We start from the raw sequence: 17,575 nt of genomic DNA, 5'->3' as shown, positions 1-17,575 counted from the left end.
CGATCTACTATAATACTAGGGCACTAGGTCTAAACTAGTTCCTAGCCTTAATCGCTACTAACTAATCGTTAATTTCTATAACCATAAATAACTCTTTAATTAGCTTAGGATTATATACTAGCGGTTTTTCGTACTCGCGCCGGGGCGCCGGTTATTTAGTAAGCTTCTTTATAATTACTTAATTAATCTCGTTTTATTACTAGAGATATTATAAAAATATCGTAATTAACGCCTTTTATATTAATATTAAGGGGCTAGTAATAAATCGCCGATTAGCCTACGAACTACTATCTTTAGGACCGAGTATAACTAGCGTATCCGTTAACCCCTTATTTTTATCCGACGGTTCCTATTCGGCTACTATCGTTATTAACTTTAGTATAGCGGGCGGCTACCCGGCGTCCGCTTCGCTAGCTCCCCCCGGGGGGACGCTTATTCCTTAAGTCCTTCTCGGTGGTATCTTCGGCCTAACTACCTTAAAGGTGTAGAAGTTAAAGAATTATAATAAAAGGAAAGTCCGTAGACTTTAGTTAAGGAAAAGATATTATAGGAAAGGCTTTATAGCTTAGTACCGTAGAGTAATCACGGTATATTCGTTAACTAAGCGCTGACTTTAAACTAAGACTTTAACTTAAGGGATTAAACTAATCCCTTAACGCACGTATAGAGATAGGTTCGGATCAGTGGTCTATACGCGGCTATCGGTCCGACTATATGCTGGTGGGTCTGCGATTATCTTATTATAAATTTCTAAACATAAACAGTAAATATATCTTTATTACCCTGATCAGGGTATCTATAAGCAACCTATACAGCAATAGCTTCCGTATCGTCCACCTCTTCCAGCTACTCGTAGTAGTAGTCCTTCTTTCCTTGTACACGTATTCCAGAAGACGTCTCTCGAAGACGCAGGCTCGAAGGATAGTGACCTCGGAGATATAGAGGTGACCTCGCAGGTCCTTTATGCGTAAGCCAGGCGGCGGCGGCGGTGGCAGTAGGCGGCGGTAAACCAGGCGGCGGCCCTAGCGTAGTCTTCGAGAAGACCGTGACGACGAACGCACACACAGGGCAGGCGGCGGCGGCCTCTTCGGTTCCTGGTCGTGACCATAGGAATAAGGCAACGCGGCGGCCCTAGTAAAAAAATCAACGACGCAAAACGCAGAACTAAGCGACGCAGAGTATATCTATCTCTTTCCATTACCTAGAAGGCAGGTAGTCCACTTCTCGGTTCGTAGGCGTAAAGCACGCAGGTCGGATCTTTTTGTGGCGTGGTAGGTTGGTTTGTCGGGTCTCGGCAGGAATCGCGGCAGGCTCTTCGAGGCGGTAGAATCGTGGCAGGGCTCGAAGGAACAGGAAGAAAAGCAGGATCAATCAGATCAACTGGATTAATTGGATCAACAGGATTAATCAGATTAACTACAGGCAGGCGGATCAGGCTCAGGCCGATTAGAGGAACGAAGATATCAGGAAAAAAAGAGGGAAAAGAAGAGTAGTAAAAAAGAGTAAGAAAAAGAGAGGGAAAAGGGTAAGCAGGTTAAGCTCGTGGTGACTCTGCCGGCAGAAAATAGCAGGCAGGCAGGATTAAAAAGGGTAGGCGGTATTAGTGGCACGTGGTCTGCTTCGAAGAGACGACGAAGATATCCAACGCGTACCACCAAACCAACCGATAACAACTTAACAACTAGCAGGCTAAATCAATTAAAATCGGAGCCGTTCAATCGCTCTTCTTCTGATCAGGCTAATATGGTTACGAGCGAAAGAAAAGGTGAAGAACTGCAAAAGATATAGTCCAAAGAAGAGGTGAAAAGAGAGGCTGAAAAATCGGTAGGTTGCTCCTATAGACTCTTGGGCTGGGAAGAATCTATAAAAAATCGGCAGGCTCCCACAGACTTATAGGCTGGGCCCTGGGCCCAGTTATCCATCGGCCCCAAAGCTATACAAAGAAGCTCCTGCGCGTACAGCTTTCCACACAAAAAGAAAAGAAGAGAGGTGGGCAGGGTGAAATCGGGGGAGGGCAGGACTCTATATCCATCGGCCCTAAAGCTGTACGAAGAGGTCCCCCTCGAGGGCAGCTTTCTAAACAACCCAAAAAACAATAAAAAGGTCCTGATCAGGTCAACGGAGTAGCTTCGGGGGAAAAAAAAAAAAAAATCCGGCCCCAGGGCGTAATCAAGAAGACGCGGCCCCAGATACGAATCCACAAAGGCCATAGTCGCGGCCTCCGTCGATCAGAAGACGCGGCCCCCGTCAGGAACTAGAAGAAGCTCCCACGGACTCCACGAACGACTTCTGCTTCCGAAAACGATTCTATTACCCTGATTAGGCGAAGGGAAAGGAGGCTGGAAAAGGAAAAGGGAAAAAGAGGTAGGAGGAGGAGGAAGATAGTAAGGAAAAATCCCTCGGCCCTAGAGGCAACTCCACTAAAAAGGAAGAAGACGTTAACGGCCGTTAAGAACTAGAGAAAGCTCTTATAACTTCACGAACGTCTTTGTCTCCCGAAAACGATTACGTTAACGCCTAATTATAAAGGCCCTGCTTTCGCCACACCTCTGCTTCTATCGTCTTTATTACCTGCTATAAAGCTTAGATCTCCACCTTCTTCACCTCCTTTTTAAGGGAGGTGCCGAATAGCTCTTCGATTTATAGCCGGCTTAAGGGACTGTGATAGCCTAGATACCACTGTGGATAAGGATTTTCGAAGGTGTTAGGTAGCAGGAAACCCGTCTACCTAGGTAGGCGAGTAAGAAGGTTAACGAATGGCTCGGGACCGGCTTCCACGGCAGGAGGCAGGCCTATAGTGTATCGCCGTTCCTCTTCGTCGGCCTCTTCCGTATACTTATCGACGTAGGCCTATATTTCCTCTTCTAAGCCCGGAGGCAGGTAGAAACGCAGGTTATTAAGCGGAGCAGAGGCAGACTAATCGACGGGAACGGTGGAGTCTATAGGAGGACTCCGGATTAGAGGAACGGAAGGGGCGGTGGCGGCGGTAACTAGAACGGGTGCCAGGGAATCGGTAAAGGCGGCAGAGCTAGCATAAGAGCTCTGCGGCAGAACTAAGGGAACGGCGGGAACGGGGGGAACGGTGGAGTCCACGGGAGGACTCTGGACCAGAAGAATAGCGGGAGGGGTGGCAGGCTCTTTCGTCACGGAGTCCACGGGAGGACTCTTCGGAACCACAGAGCCAACGGGGCTCTTCTTCTGGGCGGGCGCGGCAGAGCTAGCACGGGAGCTCTTCGAAGTCTCGGGATCAACGGACTTAACACGCCAGTTCTTCTAAAGCGCGGAGCTATCACAGCTCTTCCGGATCACAGAGCCAACGGGGCTCTTTATCTTTTTCGGGCACGTACGCCTTCGGTGACCTTCCTGACCGTAGGAATAACACCTAATCAGGCAAACAGGAACGTGCCGGGCGGGACTCTCTTCCTGACTCTGCTATAGAGTCGTACTTCTGCCGCGGCGGCGGCTCTTCCGACTACTGCTTCGGCTCGGGCTAGATTACCCACGAGCGACGTTACTGTTAGTCTAATTAGACAAACAGGAAGCAAACAACAGTAACGAGTCTTCGGATCGCAGAGAGTATAGCTCCTGCAGAGCTGCCTCGCACGCCTTAAGCGTGACTCTCGCGATAACCTTAAAACAGGAGGTTAGCCCGATTAAGAGGAACAGAAGCGTATCTCACGCGCGGCTCTGACTACCCTAACCACCGGTATTTATCCTCCTCCTTCCACGACGTCGCTATCGTGATATCTTCCTCTTATATAGGGACTATTAATATACAGGTAGTCTCTGCGTCGGGATAGTGTATAGCTATTAATAAGCAGGCAGCCTCTACGTCGGGATAGACTATTCTTTCTAAGCAGGCAGTCTCTGCTTTTCCGTATCCGTATCCGTGGTACTAGGACCCGTCGAATCGGAACTAGTATCGGATTATTAATCTACAGGTAGTCTCTGTGTCGGGATAGGTCGGGGCTATTAGTAAGCAGGCAGCCTCTACTCTTCCGAAGCACTATCAGGATCGCTTTTCCGGAGACTCGGGCCCTAGGAAACTATTTTTATAGCTTTTATTATATATAGTGTTTTTATTATTTTTATAGTTATTTATTATAGGTTTATATAAGGAGTAAAGGGAGTCGTTAAGACTATAATAAGGATAGGTCACGAAGCTAACCTTAGGGGAGAATGATTATAAGATTATTCGTTAAGCCTTTCTCCCTTAGGACTTTTCGGGAAAAACCCTACTTAAGGGCTAGTAACTATCCTCCCTAGGACTAGTATATAATAACCTAAGGCTCTAAGATAACAGGCCTTAGGCCAGCTTAATAGTCCTAAAATATAACTCGGTCCTAAATATCTCCTAGGGTTAACCTTAGGGCCGGTTCCGGGTTCCTAACGTATTCCTTACCGCCTCTAAGTTCTATCCGACCCCCTCGAATAGAATATCCCTGATATCACGCCCCTCCTTCTAAGGCTCCTATCCACGGGAGCCGGTAACCATTACTAGTCCGGACCCGTCTATTAATCTATCCCGACCTAGGGATAGATAGGCCGGCCTAAACCCTACTTATCGGGGCTACTAACTCCCTCCTTATCTATCCGAGCTAACTAGACGTCCCCGTTAACCTGGCCTGACCTTCCTCTAATTAATCCCGTCCTCCTTATATAGTATAACCGTAATCCTTATAAACCGGGAGACCCTATTATCTTTAGATAAAGCATAGCTCTCCTGGGTCCCCTTATTTATTACCACCACTATAACTATACCATAATAAAGCCCCGAGCGCTTTAGCCGGGGCCCCTCCGATAAAGGGCTTTAGTCTAGATAAACTATAATTCTAAAGGCAGGTATTATATCGGTAAATAGTGGCACTTATAGGTAGTAAACTATAGTCCTTATTACTTTAGTAATCCTTTAAGACTCCTTTTATCTACTCTTCTTATACTACTACTATTATTAAGGCGGCCTAAGATATATATATAAAGGGCCTATCCTAAATAAAGCCTATTATAATATAGTCCTAAATAATAAAGAACTTACCCTATTTCCTTTATCGCCCTCTCGCGGCTTATCTAGCTTAAGGCCGGGTAATAATAAGGCGTGATATCTATTATAAATATTAATAATAATAAAGCCCCTCCGTAGACGCGTATTCTATAATAGTACCCTAGACGCGCCCTTTATTAACTAAATAACCGTATCATAGAAACCCGTAATAGGTAGTCGTATCTAGGTGAAAGGGGAAGGAGTAATATAAGTAGGGCCTATATTAGGTTATACGCCTATTCTAATATAGGACTTTTCCGTTTACCTAACTTATTTTATTATTTTTCCTTTTCCTTACTTATTCTTATTTACCTATCTATAATAATAATAACGCTATTACTATTAATAATAAGTTATCCGCCCCTATCTATATTAAGGGTATTAACTTATCTTATCGACTCCTTATTAGGGTATATATTATCTCTGCGTGGTTCCGTGTATTATATATAGGAACGCGGGTAGCTTAGGGTCCGGCTAATATCGTGGTAGATTATTATTATTATTACTATTACCGTTATTATTACTACTATATAAGTGTTATACCCCTTTCGCGTAGACTATAGGCTGACTTATAGTATTAGAGTAGACTATTATTATATAATAGCGCCCCCTGCTTTAGCTAATAAGTATAAAAAGTCCGGCGTGGCCGGTAAATCTAAGAAGTCCGGTAAGGCCGGTATAAAGTCTACTAAGGTAGCACCTAAGGTTATCGATAAGGGGATAACTAAGACTGCTAGGAAGAAGGTATAGTGGGCCGCTAAGAAGGCTTAGGCTAAGGCTAAGGCCGCGGCTATAGCGGCTACTCTTAAGTAGTAGTAGTAGTAGTAGTAGTAATAGTAGTCTAACTCTTTATTAGACTTATTATCAGATTCGTCTTTGGATTCGTTATCTTCTTCCTCCTCGGAGGATAAAGCTATTAAGTAGCTAGGTACGGCGGCTGCTCTAGCTAAGTAAGCTATACTAGTCGGGACCGTTAAGAAGCCAGCTATTATAGGTACTCCGGTTACTAAGTCAACTAGCCCTTTCCTTTTAGGGCGTGATAACTCGTTATAGGGTACTCTTAAGCCCCTTAGTAACCTAGAGGGCGTCCTTAACTATACTAGTTAGGATATCGTTATAAGCGGTGGTGCTAATAGAGCCACCCTTTTTAATAATAAGGAAGCTAACTCCGATAGGTCGTTATTATCGGAGTTCGCTTTATCTATAAACGGGTCTAGCGATAGACCCTCGGACTTTAGTGATAGCGATAGCGTCGAGATACCGGTATATCCTGTTATCTTAGTTAGGTCGGGCCTAGAGCTTTATGCTCCTTATAGGCAGTACGCCCGCGTACTGGGTTTCTTAGTACTACGTGGCGATAACGCCACCGGTCCTATTACTATACGGCCCTACTATAATAGTAAGGTATCCGATAAATACTATTACTGCTATAATAGTAATAGCCGCGACTACGAGTTAGTACGTTTATATAGCTATAGTCCCCTTTACTTTAACCGCTCCCGAGGTTACTAACTAGATATATAGCTTTTATTATAGGCGGAGAGGGTAGCTAAGAAGCTATAAAAGATATTAATAGCGGCCGCACGGGGCGGTAGTAGTCTAAACGACTAGGCGTCTATAAGTTAGCCCGATATCTTTATAAAGAGCACCGCTAATATATATAAGCGCTAGGCCTTCCGGGTCTAAATTAAGTTATACCGGGCCCTCGAGGCTATAAAGAAATACGCCCGCGATAATAAGGGGTTTAACCCCTTAGAGCGTTATCGTTAAGAGGAGGAGGAGGAGGCGGAGAAAAAGCGCCGCGATACTCCTATTAATATAAAGCGCTACCTAGCCACTATTACCCGCCGTCTAGGCTAGTTAGTTAAATAAAATTCGAAGTTAGCCGGTCTTCGTAAAAAAACCGGCTATAAAAAATAAATAAGGACTATTTATGGTTATTATTAGGCTCGGACTAGGGGGAGTTAGGGGTAGGGGGGGGGGGGGCGTTAGCGTTTGGTTTTTTTTTAATTTTTATTTTTATTTTTTATTTTTTCTTTCTATTTTTTCTTCCCCGGCCTAAATAAAAAAAGACCCTACGGGGCACCGACGACACTATTAATTAGCTTCCCTTTTCTGATTATAATACTCCTCGATAAGCGTATCGGGGAGGTGTCTTTATAGTTCCTAAGTGTTATATTTATACTCGTACCCGGCCCACTTAATAAGGTATTCGCGCCTATTCCCGTTATAATAATAAGCCAGGACTTCCTTTACCTTATATTTATCCGACTCTTATAGTTCGACCTTAATATCCACGGGTATAGGCGACCTACCGTCCTAAGACTTCTATAATTCGAGGAGCGAGATTAGGAAAACGTTATAAATCTTTATTAACTCCGGGAGCTATAGCTTATAGGCAAGCCTATACTAACCTATTATAGAGGTAATCTTATAGGGGCTAAGGAACTTATCTAATAGTTTCTTATTAGAGCGATATTACTTAATATTCTTCGAAGATAGCAGTATATAGTCGCTAATCTTAAAGCGTTAGGCTGCCCGGCTAGCGTTATAGTATCGTTTATAGGTGGTTTAGGCTTTCCTAATAAGGACCTTTATAGCCCTATAATTCAATATAAGGTGCTTTACCCTTTACTCGGCTATAGCGGCACGAACCTTACCCGACTTACGTATCTGTATATTATATAGTCCGCATAGGTTAAAACCTATTAGCATAATAAAAAGGGTTTACCGGATAGCTAAATACTATACGGTGTTATAGGTAAACTAGGCTAGGGGTAGCTAGTTAACCTAGTCGTCTTATTATAGGGCACCGAATACCCGTAGAAAGTGCTCTAAGTTCTGGTTCTATTATTCCGTCTAGCTATCCGTTTAGGGGTGGAACGCGGTTAATAACCGCCGCTTAACGCTTAGGAGGCTATATAGGGTGGTCCAGAACTTATTAGTGAATAGGGACCCTTAGTCCGAAACGATACTATTAAGTAGGCCGTAGATACTAAAAACGTGCACCTATAGAATAATAGTAAGACCTTTAGCTATTAAAGAGCTGCTATAAGGGATATAGATCGCGTACTTAGTATATCGATATACTATAACTAGGATAAAATCCCTTTTCTTTCCCTATAAGGTTATAGGGGGGAGGCCTATCACGAAGTCTATTAAGATCTTTTAGAACGGCTATTCGGGTACGGGCAGAGGTACTAGGTACCTAAAAGGCCTATACTAGCGCGGCTTAGTCCTTTAATAGATACTATACGTAGGCACGAACTTCTTAACGTCTCGCGGGAGGTATTCCTAGTAATAGGACTCGGAAATCCTCTTAATCGTCTAACCTAACCTATAATAGCCCGTAATAGGCGCGTTATAAAATCCCTAGAGGACCTTATCGCGTAAACCTAACTGGTTCGGTATAAAGAGACGGTCCCTAAAATAGACTATACCCTAACCGTTATAGGACTATAGGTCCGCTAAGTTATTTTTTAATACTAAGGAGATATAAAAGGGATTATCCTTCTAGGCAAAGATAATCTTATCCTTTAGGCTAGATAGACCTAAGGGCTTAGGTATACCTCGGGCCCTTATAAGGCTAATAACGAACTTCTTAGTAAATCCCTTAATAGGTTTCTGCCGCTCCGCTTCGAGATCTACCTAATCTATAACGAGCTATAGCTTCCGTAAAAGCCTATCTACGGGGTTCTAAACGCCTAGGTAGTAACGGATCTTAAAATCAAAGCTTAATAGCTCCTTTAGCTAATAGGCGTGTTAAGGTTTAATTCGAGGCTTATTTAGTAGATACTAGTGGTTTAAGTGGTTAGTTAGTACCCCTACTAGGGTTTAACTATACGCTAAATAATAGCGCTATTACCGGAACGCTTTAATAATCGCTATTAACTTAGTGTTTAGCGTTAGATAGTTTAGTTCGGGTCCCCTTAGCTTCCTAGATAGGAACGCCACGGGTCGCTAGGTTCGGTCCTTATACTAGCTAATTATAGTGCCTAGTACGAAGTTAGACGCGTTAGGTTCTATATAAATAAGCAGGGCTAGGTTAAAATACCGTAGTATAGGTGCCGACTAAAATAACGATTATAACTTCTTAAAAGCGGCCCTCTTTATATCCCCTAACTAGAACGTACCTAGTCTACCCCCTAACCTTAATAGGTCCGTAAAAGGGGTAGCAACCTTAGAGTAGCCTTTAATAAAACGTTAATAGAAACCGGTAAAACCCAGGAAGACCTAAATCTTTTTAACGGAAGTAGGTTCCTCCTAATCCTTAATAGCCTTAACCCTTTTTAGGTTTATAAAGACCCTATTAAGGCTATATATAAAGCCTAAGAACTCGACCTTTTATGTCTTAAACACGTATTTCTAAGGGTTTACGAATAGGGACTACTCCCTTAGGCGTGTAAGGATCTCCTTAACGTGTACGCGGTGGGTACTAAGGTCCTTATTATAAATCAGGATATTATCTAGATATATAATATAGATAGTATCGATAAGACCCTTTAAGGCTTTATTAATATAACGCTAAAAGCTAGCGGGGGTATTATATAGGCTAAAGGGTATTACTAAGTACTTAAAGTGTCCGTACTTAGTTCTAAAAGCCGTTTTCTACTCGTCCCCTTCTTAAATTCTTAAGCGATAGTAGGCGTCCTTAAGATCTAACTTAGTATAAACCGTGGAGGATATAAGGCGGTTAAGGATCTTGTGTATTAGGGGGAGCGGGGTATAGTCCTTGCGGGTAACCTTGTTAAGGCCTTAATAGTCTATATATAGGCGTAGCTATCCACCCTTTTTTAGTAAAAATAGAATCGGGGCGCCCGTAAAGCTTATTAATAGTCGAATCCACCCTTTAGCTATAGCCTCCTTAATATATTCTTATAAGACGGCTAGTTCTTACTCGGCTAGGGGGTAGATAAGGCCGAATAAGGGTAACTTACCTTCCTTTATCTTAATAGCGTGATCCTAACGCTAATAGGCGGGTAAACGGCCGGCCTTTATAATATCGAAAATGTCTAAAAACTCTTAATAATACTCGGGGATAATATTCCCTAACTTATCCTTATCTAGCGACTCTTAATACGGCCCGGGATTAAGATATTCTAGGATCCTTTTATTTAGTCGGGTCGGGTTAGGAGGTATAGGGGGTATAGGTTATAACGGGTCTAATTAGATAATAGGGATTAAAGGACTATTAGGTAATATATCCTCCTCTTCCTCGGTAGCGTTCTACTTTATACTAATAACTTAGCCGATACGGGGGGCACCGGACTTTATAAGGCGGATAATAAGCTATATATACTCCTTCGCCTTCTTTAACTCTTTTTAACCCAGGACGCCTTAAAGGTCCTCTTATTAGAGTCGATATATCTATTCGCTAGACCGGAAGGAGGTAATAAGGTTATATTCTATTAATTAGGGTATACCGAGGATAACTTAGGACCTATCGGGGTCTATATCTAACACCTTAAACTTAATCGGATATATCCGGGTCCGGTCCTAACTATCTATAACCTTAATATACATCTTAAAGGTCCCGATAAACTATACGTTAACCCTAGGGATAACCTATCTAAATCGCTTCGGTGGTCCTAAGGGACCGTGGGCGGGAGGCAGGGCCTTTTAGTCGATTAGGTTAACCTCGGCACCTTTATTAAGCTTAGCGCTCCGGCGGCCCTATCCGCCGCTTAGCTATATCTCTAACTTCGCCTTAATCGCGCCCTTACTAGCGAAGAACGGCTAAGACGGTGGCCCTTCCTAGGCCTAAGCCTATTTAATAACGGGGTGCCTTATATTAACCTGCAGGTTATTTGGGTTTTAACTAGCGGAGTATCCTAATAACTAACCTAACTTAGGGGGTTCCTTTAGGTATTCGTTCCGGTAATGCCCCTTTTTATTATAGCTAAAACACGTAACGCTAGGGTAATAGCGCCTTTTAGGAGGCCCGGGGGCTTTTATATCGTTTACTTCGATTAATTCCACGAAACCTTAGGGAGGTATAGAGGGCCGAATAGTTATAGTACGGGCCTTATTAGGGGCCCTATTTCGCCCACGCTTCTTACCGCGGGGCTACCTTAGGCGATTATTCCGGGGCGTCTTTTTTTTATTCTTATATAAAAGAGTAATCTCTGCCTATCGGGCTACGACACCTAACGCCTTATTATCGGTAAGGATACCGGCGGCTATAATTTAGTTACATAGCGGCTTATTAAGCTTCGTTAAGATTAACTACATACGCTATTTATTAGGGAAGGGGAGGGATACCTTATTAAATAACGAGTCTAGCCTATTAATAAACTTAGTATAAGTCTAATTAGGTTTCTATATAGTCTAGTCTAAGAATAGCTTCTTAGTTATAGATATTTTACGGGTTTTATTATCGATTAACTACTCGGTTAGGAAGGTCTTAAGGTCCTTCTAGGTAGCACCTTTAGTTTTCCTATAAACACGCCTATAGTAAGCACGCTATTAGGATTTTATAATCTTCGGTAATAGGGTAAAAGTAAGGTGGATCTTCTCTGCCTTAGACGGCTTAACTTTATTAAGTATAAAGCGCTTCTTAATTTCTTCGATAAATATCTAGAACTAGTTATAGGACTGCCCGTCCTATTCAGGGAGCTTCTACAGGACCTTATACTAGCTTTTATAGGAGTCCCCTCGAGGGGTATATTCGGAGGTATCGGGGTCCTTCCCCTGTTAGAGGGTAAGGAGACGCTTCTCCTTCTTTTCGCGCGCTCGGCGGTCCTTATAGTGCTTAATCAGGAAGTCGAGTTCCGCCGATAATAAAGTGCCGGGGGGGCGGCCCTTAAGGTCTTTAATATCGAATTAGGGTCCTATACGGATAACTTAGGGGGTCCCTTAGTCGAGTAGTGGTCCTATTATAAGATCACGAGCGCCCGGGTTAGCTTATCCGCGAATCTCGAATTCGGGGTTATTATCTTTATCCTCTAACTTAGGCGTAAGGGATTACTCGTAATCGATACCTAATAGCCCGGCTTTAGCTCCTTCGGTAGCAGGGGAAGTATCCCGGGTATAAACGGGGGCGGTGCGCTTAGGGGGTATCTTAGGTATTAGTTAGGGGTAGTAGTAGGATTTAAAAAAATAACTAGTTTTTCGAACTCTTAATAGTCGTTATACCCGTAAACGGTTAGAACGAATAAAATATTATAGGTTTATATAAGGAGTAAAGGGAGTCGTTAAGACTATAATAAGGATAGGTCACGAAGCTAACCTTAGGGGAGAATAATTATAAAATTATTCGTTAAGCCCTTCTCCTTTAGGACTTTTCGGGAAAAACCCTACTTAAGGGCCAGTGACTATCCTCCTTAGGACTAGTATATAATAACCTAAGGCTCTAAGATAATAGGCCTTAGGCTAGCTTAATAGTCCTAAAATATAACTCGGTCCTAAATATCTCCTAGGGTTAACCTTAGGGCCGGTTCCGGGTTCCTAACGCATTCCTCACCGCCTCTAAGTTCTATCCGACCCCCTTGAATGGAATGTCCCTGACATTATTACTGTATTATATCCGGAATCAGAACTCGTATTATAACCTTCTCTTTCTTCTTTTCTGCTATCTATATAACACGCTATTCTTCCGGGCCTTAACCTAAGCCCTTCGGCCGCTATTAGAGGGTAAATCAAAACCGTGCCGTATCGTGTCTAAAGCTATATCTAAAACCGAAGCTGTATTATAACTAAGACTATATTAAAACCGAAGCTATGCCGTGTCTAAAACTATACCGTATCCGAAGCCTATGCCGTATCCAAAACTATGTCGAAACCAAAGCTATATCGTATCCAAAACTCAAGACCAAAGACCAAAGACTTAAAGGGAAAACCGTGACCGTATCGTATTAATTAACGTTAATAGGCCGTTCGTTTAGGCAGGCCGGAACTACCCTTAAGCGCAGGAAGGTCCCACGCTGATTATATCCGCCTCCGAGCATTAATTAAAGAAAGGCGAAGCCGTTACTATGCAGAACGGCTCCGCTAGGGCCAAAACAAATAAATAACTAACTAACTAATAATAGGCTAGCCGAAGGGATAGTTAGGCTCGTCACGGGTCCGTATCTAGAGCTAGGGTCCCGAGGAGACGGTCGCCGGGCCTCTAGAAGGGTCGGTAGTGGTCCGATTAGGGGAACGAATAGCTAGATAGGTAGGCGGGCCTACGGTCGGCTTTTCTGGATTGTCTAGATAACCAAAAAGGGAAGGATAATGCAAATTATGATTATAATAGGTGATAGGTAACGATTATAAAAGATCGGACGAAAAGCTAGCTAGATATAGTGGGTCTATTCCGAAGAATAGCCGTATACAAGACCAGATCTCTAGGACCGAGTGGTCACGTGATATCTAACGTCCTGACCCGGAACACGGGTCTGCCCCTCTATATTATAACGATAGGGTAAAGTACTGCTTATATTAGTTATAATAATGTTTCTATATAATAGACTTATATTAATAAGTATATAACTACTTTACTTACTCTCTTGCTTTCTTTTTTATATTTTTAAGTGGAATTATCGTGATCTTTAAGACGAGCTTATATATAGACTATAACTACACTTTTAGTCTTAGCCTTAATGCTACTCTTATAAGAGTTCGAGCTCCGTATTAGATATTAGAGTGGCATATTAGACTAGCTGTATTCTATACGCTATTCGTAATACAGAAACTAGGTATATCGTGCCTAGTACTAAAGTAGGTCGAGCCTATATTACAGCCATATATCGCGAGGTACCTTCTTCTATTTACTCCCCTATGCCAGGGTAAATCAAATTTAATACCAGATATAATCACATAGGTATCTTATATCATCACAAACTTTTACTTTGCAGCGCACATAATGATGGTCTTCCACGTCTCACCAATGCTCCTCTTGGTTCTATATCCACGCCAAGACCCCTTGACGTGATGGTTCTCGTTACGAGTCGTTTAATTCTCACATGTGCCTCATGAATTTGCTATCCAGAAGGAAAGATGCCGGATTGCCACAAAGTATCATGTGCATCCTCATTAGGGTTATACCTACTCTGGGTAGTCCTTTGACTCTGGAGTCCTTTCTTCCACGCCTCTAGAAGATAGAAGGAACAAGGGACCGTCACCCGCAAACCCTCTACCTCTAAACCTCTCTCCCCAATCTCGCATCCATCAACCAAGCTGCTTTCATCATTAGAATATCTACAGGGTATATTGCTTCTCTTCGCAGCTTTGCCAGCCCACTCTCCCGCCAACCAGGTCGGACTGGTGCCAGTTTCCCAGGGCAGTGGTAAGCGTGTCATCTAATTCTCCCCTTTCCCTAGTGGAAATGGGACCGAGAAACAGAAACTCGACTAACCATGTCATCGCAGATGTTTGCGGTCAAGTCATCCCGGAGACGACATCCGTGGGCCGCGAAACCGATCAAGGCGTTGGACAACCTCGCTCCGCGATGGCCGTTCTCGTGGTCTCTCTTCCCGCTCCTGTCTGCGTGGTGGCCGTCTTGGTCCTCCGCATGGTTCGCCTGGCCACGGCTCTTGTCCTGGGCCACATCTATACACGTTGAATCAGCAATTTCCTCGTGGCAGTACTGGGACGCATTCCTCGTCATGCAACTGGTGTCCGTCCTCCGTAGCGCCGTTTCCCGCTAGTATCGGATACGAATTGCGCCAGCGGCACCATGGACGACAGGCCTGGCACTTGACAGGGGGTCAAGCTGGGAAGAACTTCTCAGTCCGATCGCCGCCTTTACACTCGAGGCATTCTTCCTCTCCCTGTATTATGTTCCGGCCATCCCACGACATGCGGCGAATGGAATTCGAACAGTGGGAAGATGGATGCTGTTGGCCATCCGATCCTGTGCCCTGACTGCACTGTTCATTTGGGGATATTGGTGGGGAATGGGTGGAATCGAGCTCGACGAGCCTGTGATTGACAAGACCAAGGGCGTCGAGGTTGGAAAGGTAGAGTCGGGGCCGCCGGCCGGCCCTCAATCGGCCCAGGCTAAGGCGCAGGCCGGGAACAGCTCCAACAAGACCGGGGGCCGTCCCGAGAAGAAATCGTGGAATAGGAAGGGTCGCTTCATGGACGGTAGACGGCGGCATCGTTGAGCGGAACATGTGTCATGAACTGGACGCTCCCCTCTGGATCACCGCAAGTCATGGCAGATCATTACATACGAGGTTTTTTGCCTTTCCCCGTTTTCCTTCTGCTTTTGGTGAGATGTGACCGTGGAATCAAAGTGTCAATGACAGTGTTGTCACACACGGCTGCAGAGGATGTCATCCTCGCGCAAGAGGTCCACAACGTGCGGGCGATGAGCCTTGGAATCGGATGCGCTGTGATATCCCTGGCATTTTGTACGGCGATGGGCAGGTCATATGACCTTTCGTTGGAAGGACATTGTAGTATACGTTGTGGATTTTGTGTCTTTGCTACGGGCGACGCTCTGGATAATTAGCTCTCCAAAAAGAAAGTCGACACCTTCCACAACGGAGTGTAGCGTCTGAAGTTTTGAACGACATTAGGTGGTATGGAGTTAAGCCGGAGTTAGGCCCTTGAAATGTCCAAATGTCCAACTTATGTGGAGCCATAGGCATAGCCAGTAGGACAGGGCATGACAGGCTAAGGATCAATCCGTCTCGGCAAACGCGACTGACAGAACGTGGGATGCGTTGGGGTTTACCCGTCCCCAACATTCGCTTCGCGTTGATACCTACGAAGCACTCATTCACTGACTTGGAAAAGAGAACGCAGTTACAGATAGATCGCCGAAGACACGAATGTGAGAGCGGTGAAGATTCTAGTGGGGAAACGGCCTCGGGCATAGCATCTAAGACACGGGAGGCGAAGTCGTTTCTTAAGTCCGTACTGTGTAGCGAAGATGCAATGAGACAGGCGTGTCTGAATGTGGAGAGTGGGTTTTTCTTTTTTTCTTTTTCTTTTCTTTTTTCTTCTTCTTTTTTTCCTCGCTACCTGGATACATATTGTTGTTGTGGGGTTGGGGGTGTAAAAGTGACATGGCCTTTCTCCTGTAGAAGGTCGCTAGAACGGAGAGAGAAGACGAGGAACGAGTCGGATCCGAGACCTTGTACCATATCTTGATATGAACCTGTCCCCAGCATTTATGCACCCCTTGTCTCTCGCGCGGGCAATTAGTGGATCCCAGTTTAAGATAATTTCCTGCATCCCGGAAATTTTACCGCACTGTTTTGGTACGTCGTAGACGATACAACGTACATACGAAGTATGTGTGTATATATGTAATATGTACGTGCTACGAATATGTGCATCGTAAATACGACCATCAACTTTCGAGACGCGACGTTAGAAAGACTCTAGAGTTCATGTCCATATAAGCACTGGGGTCGAGGTTATCGGAGACTAGGAGCCGCAACGGAAAAGCCGCCCACCGTTAGCGTCCGGATGAAGAGGGGGCAAAGATTTTTCGCCCCGTAGTGCCTATTCCGTATATGTACGTTGTATATGTACATGATACATATCTTTTTGGCCTGTCAGGTTGTTCCCCAAGCCAGTCGACGACTCTGGATGCTGTATAAAGCGGCGTGGGGGTTCAGCGTGCCTCATGGCAAAAGTCTCTGGTTTCATTTGACACCTTGTTGATTCTTAAGCAGCAGCGCACGTACCCTGACGGCAATGTGTCATTCGGTGAGATGGGCGAGATGAACCCGACGGACAAACACGGATTGGCAGGTACAACGTAAGTATCTAGGTGCTTGCAACGTACCTGGCACTGTCCTCCGTACTTCCAAATCAAGCAGTGTATGGTACAGTTGTACGGATACCGCACCTACGCCGTTTGACTCCTTGCCGGACGGCAGTCAACGGTGCGGATTGTGTACGGTGCATTATAGGTACTTTGTAATGTGAATCTGTAGACAGTACGGATAACGTATCCGGACTCCATGGTCCGGTATGAGTATACAGAACGCTAAGACCCAGGGTTTTGTTCAGTGAACGCCAGGAGCCCACCTATGTGAGCTTGATTGTCATTAGCCGAAAACACTAAACACGATAGACTACTCAATGACTCGTTGGTTCTTGTAATAAGTGGTATTTTTGTTGAAGTAGTGTCGTAGGGCGAGCTCGAGAGCGGAAACCAACCCATAGGTTTATTACTAATCCAAGATTTGTGCAGTAAGTAGCTGATGATTGGTGAATTAGGCTGGACAAAAACGTTTTTACTGTACTCCACTTTCCACCTTTCCGCTTACAAACAACGTCCAGCACAGCGCAACAGCGAATTTCTTTTCTTCTTCTCCTCCTTTTCGTTTCTTCTCTCGCTTTCTTTCGGACGTACAACTACACTAGTTTTGTTGCAAAGCAGGCCTTGGTACGCTAGGTAGCTAGACATTATTCCTGATTTGTAATACGACCCACATCTGGGGACGGACTTATGCACGTAGTACCCGCAGGTAGTGTGGTTGAACCCCCCCTTGGAGACGTACCCTACCTACATAGGTAATAGCAGAGACTCGGTCTTCGGAGTATTTATTGATACCTGACTTCAAACTTGAACCCTCTTTTCATGCTCCT

General features: G+C 44.4%; 5 protein-coding genes across 5 annotated transcripts; 2 read left to right on the top strand and 3 right to left on the bottom strand.

Annotated features, from left to right (window-relative positions):
- Positions 1–846: 846 nt before the first annotated feature.
- On the bottom strand, positions 847–2,210 carry ACRALDRAFT_205939 (uncharacterized protein; the record flags this gene model as incomplete). Its single annotated transcript, XM_071021877.1, has 9 exons — positions 847–872; positions 950–1,022; positions 1,066–1,094; positions 1,222–1,380; positions 1,611–1,673; positions 1,752–1,813; positions 1,891–1,961; positions 2,050–2,076; positions 2,121–2,210. The coding sequence occupies 9 exons, from the start codon at positions 2,208–2,210 to the stop codon at positions 847–849; spliced, it is 600 nt and encodes a 199-aa protein (XP_070879051.1).
- Positions 2,211–2,957: 747 nt separating this feature from the next.
- ACRALDRAFT_205940 (uncharacterized protein) lies at positions 2,958–4,495 on the bottom strand (the record flags this gene model as incomplete). The annotated part of the gene is made up of 4 exons (XM_071021878.1): positions 2,958–2,990; positions 3,064–3,255; positions 3,348–3,382; positions 4,480–4,495. 4 exons carry the CDS (start codon positions 4,493–4,495, stop codon positions 2,958–2,960), a joined length of 276 nt encoding a protein of 91 aa, XP_070879050.1.
- A 9,391-nt stretch (positions 4,496–13,886) lies between these two features.
- Positions 13,887–15,247, top strand: ACRALDRAFT_205941 (uncharacterized protein; the record flags this gene model as incomplete). The annotated part of the gene is made up of 7 exons (XM_071021879.1): positions 13,887–13,951; positions 14,013–14,061; positions 14,126–14,315; positions 14,392–14,580; positions 14,608–14,637; positions 14,693–15,064; positions 15,114–15,247. The coding sequence occupies 7 exons, from the start codon at positions 13,887–13,889 to the stop codon at positions 15,245–15,247; spliced, it is 1,029 nt and encodes a 342-aa protein (XP_070879049.1).
- Positions 15,248–15,278: 31 nt separating this feature from the next.
- Positions 15,279–16,260, bottom strand: ACRALDRAFT_205942 (uncharacterized protein; the record flags this gene model as incomplete). The annotated part of the gene is made up of 6 exons (XM_071021881.1): positions 15,279–15,288; positions 15,327–15,404; positions 15,503–15,851; positions 15,891–15,922; positions 16,003–16,153; positions 16,227–16,260. The coding sequence occupies 6 exons, from the start codon at positions 16,258–16,260 to the stop codon at positions 15,279–15,281; spliced, it is 654 nt and encodes a 217-aa protein (XP_070879048.1).
- A 244-nt stretch (positions 16,261–16,504) lies between these two features.
- Positions 16,505–17,544, top strand: ACRALDRAFT_2015160 (uncharacterized protein; the record flags this gene model as incomplete). The annotated part of the gene is made up of 8 exons (XM_071019799.1): positions 16,505–16,597; positions 16,651–16,739; positions 16,813–16,882; positions 16,918–16,952; positions 16,994–17,027; positions 17,119–17,171; positions 17,204–17,372; positions 17,446–17,544. The coding sequence occupies 8 exons, from the start codon at positions 16,505–16,507 to the stop codon at positions 17,542–17,544; spliced, it is 642 nt and encodes a 213-aa protein (XP_070879047.1).
- Positions 17,545–17,575: the final 31 nt, after the last annotated feature.

The sequence above is a fragment of the Sodiomyces alcalophilus genome, assembly GCF_042370955.1.
Source record: "Sodiomyces alcalophilus JCM 7366 unplaced genomic scaffold ACRALscaffold_1, whole genome shotgun sequence".
Taxonomy (NCBI): Eukaryota; Fungi; Ascomycota; class Sordariomycetes; order Glomerellales; family Plectosphaerellaceae; genus Sodiomyces; species Sodiomyces alcalophilus.
The sequence above is the reverse complement of the archived record's forward strand: the minus strand, read 5'-3'. Positions and strand labels throughout refer to the sequence as shown.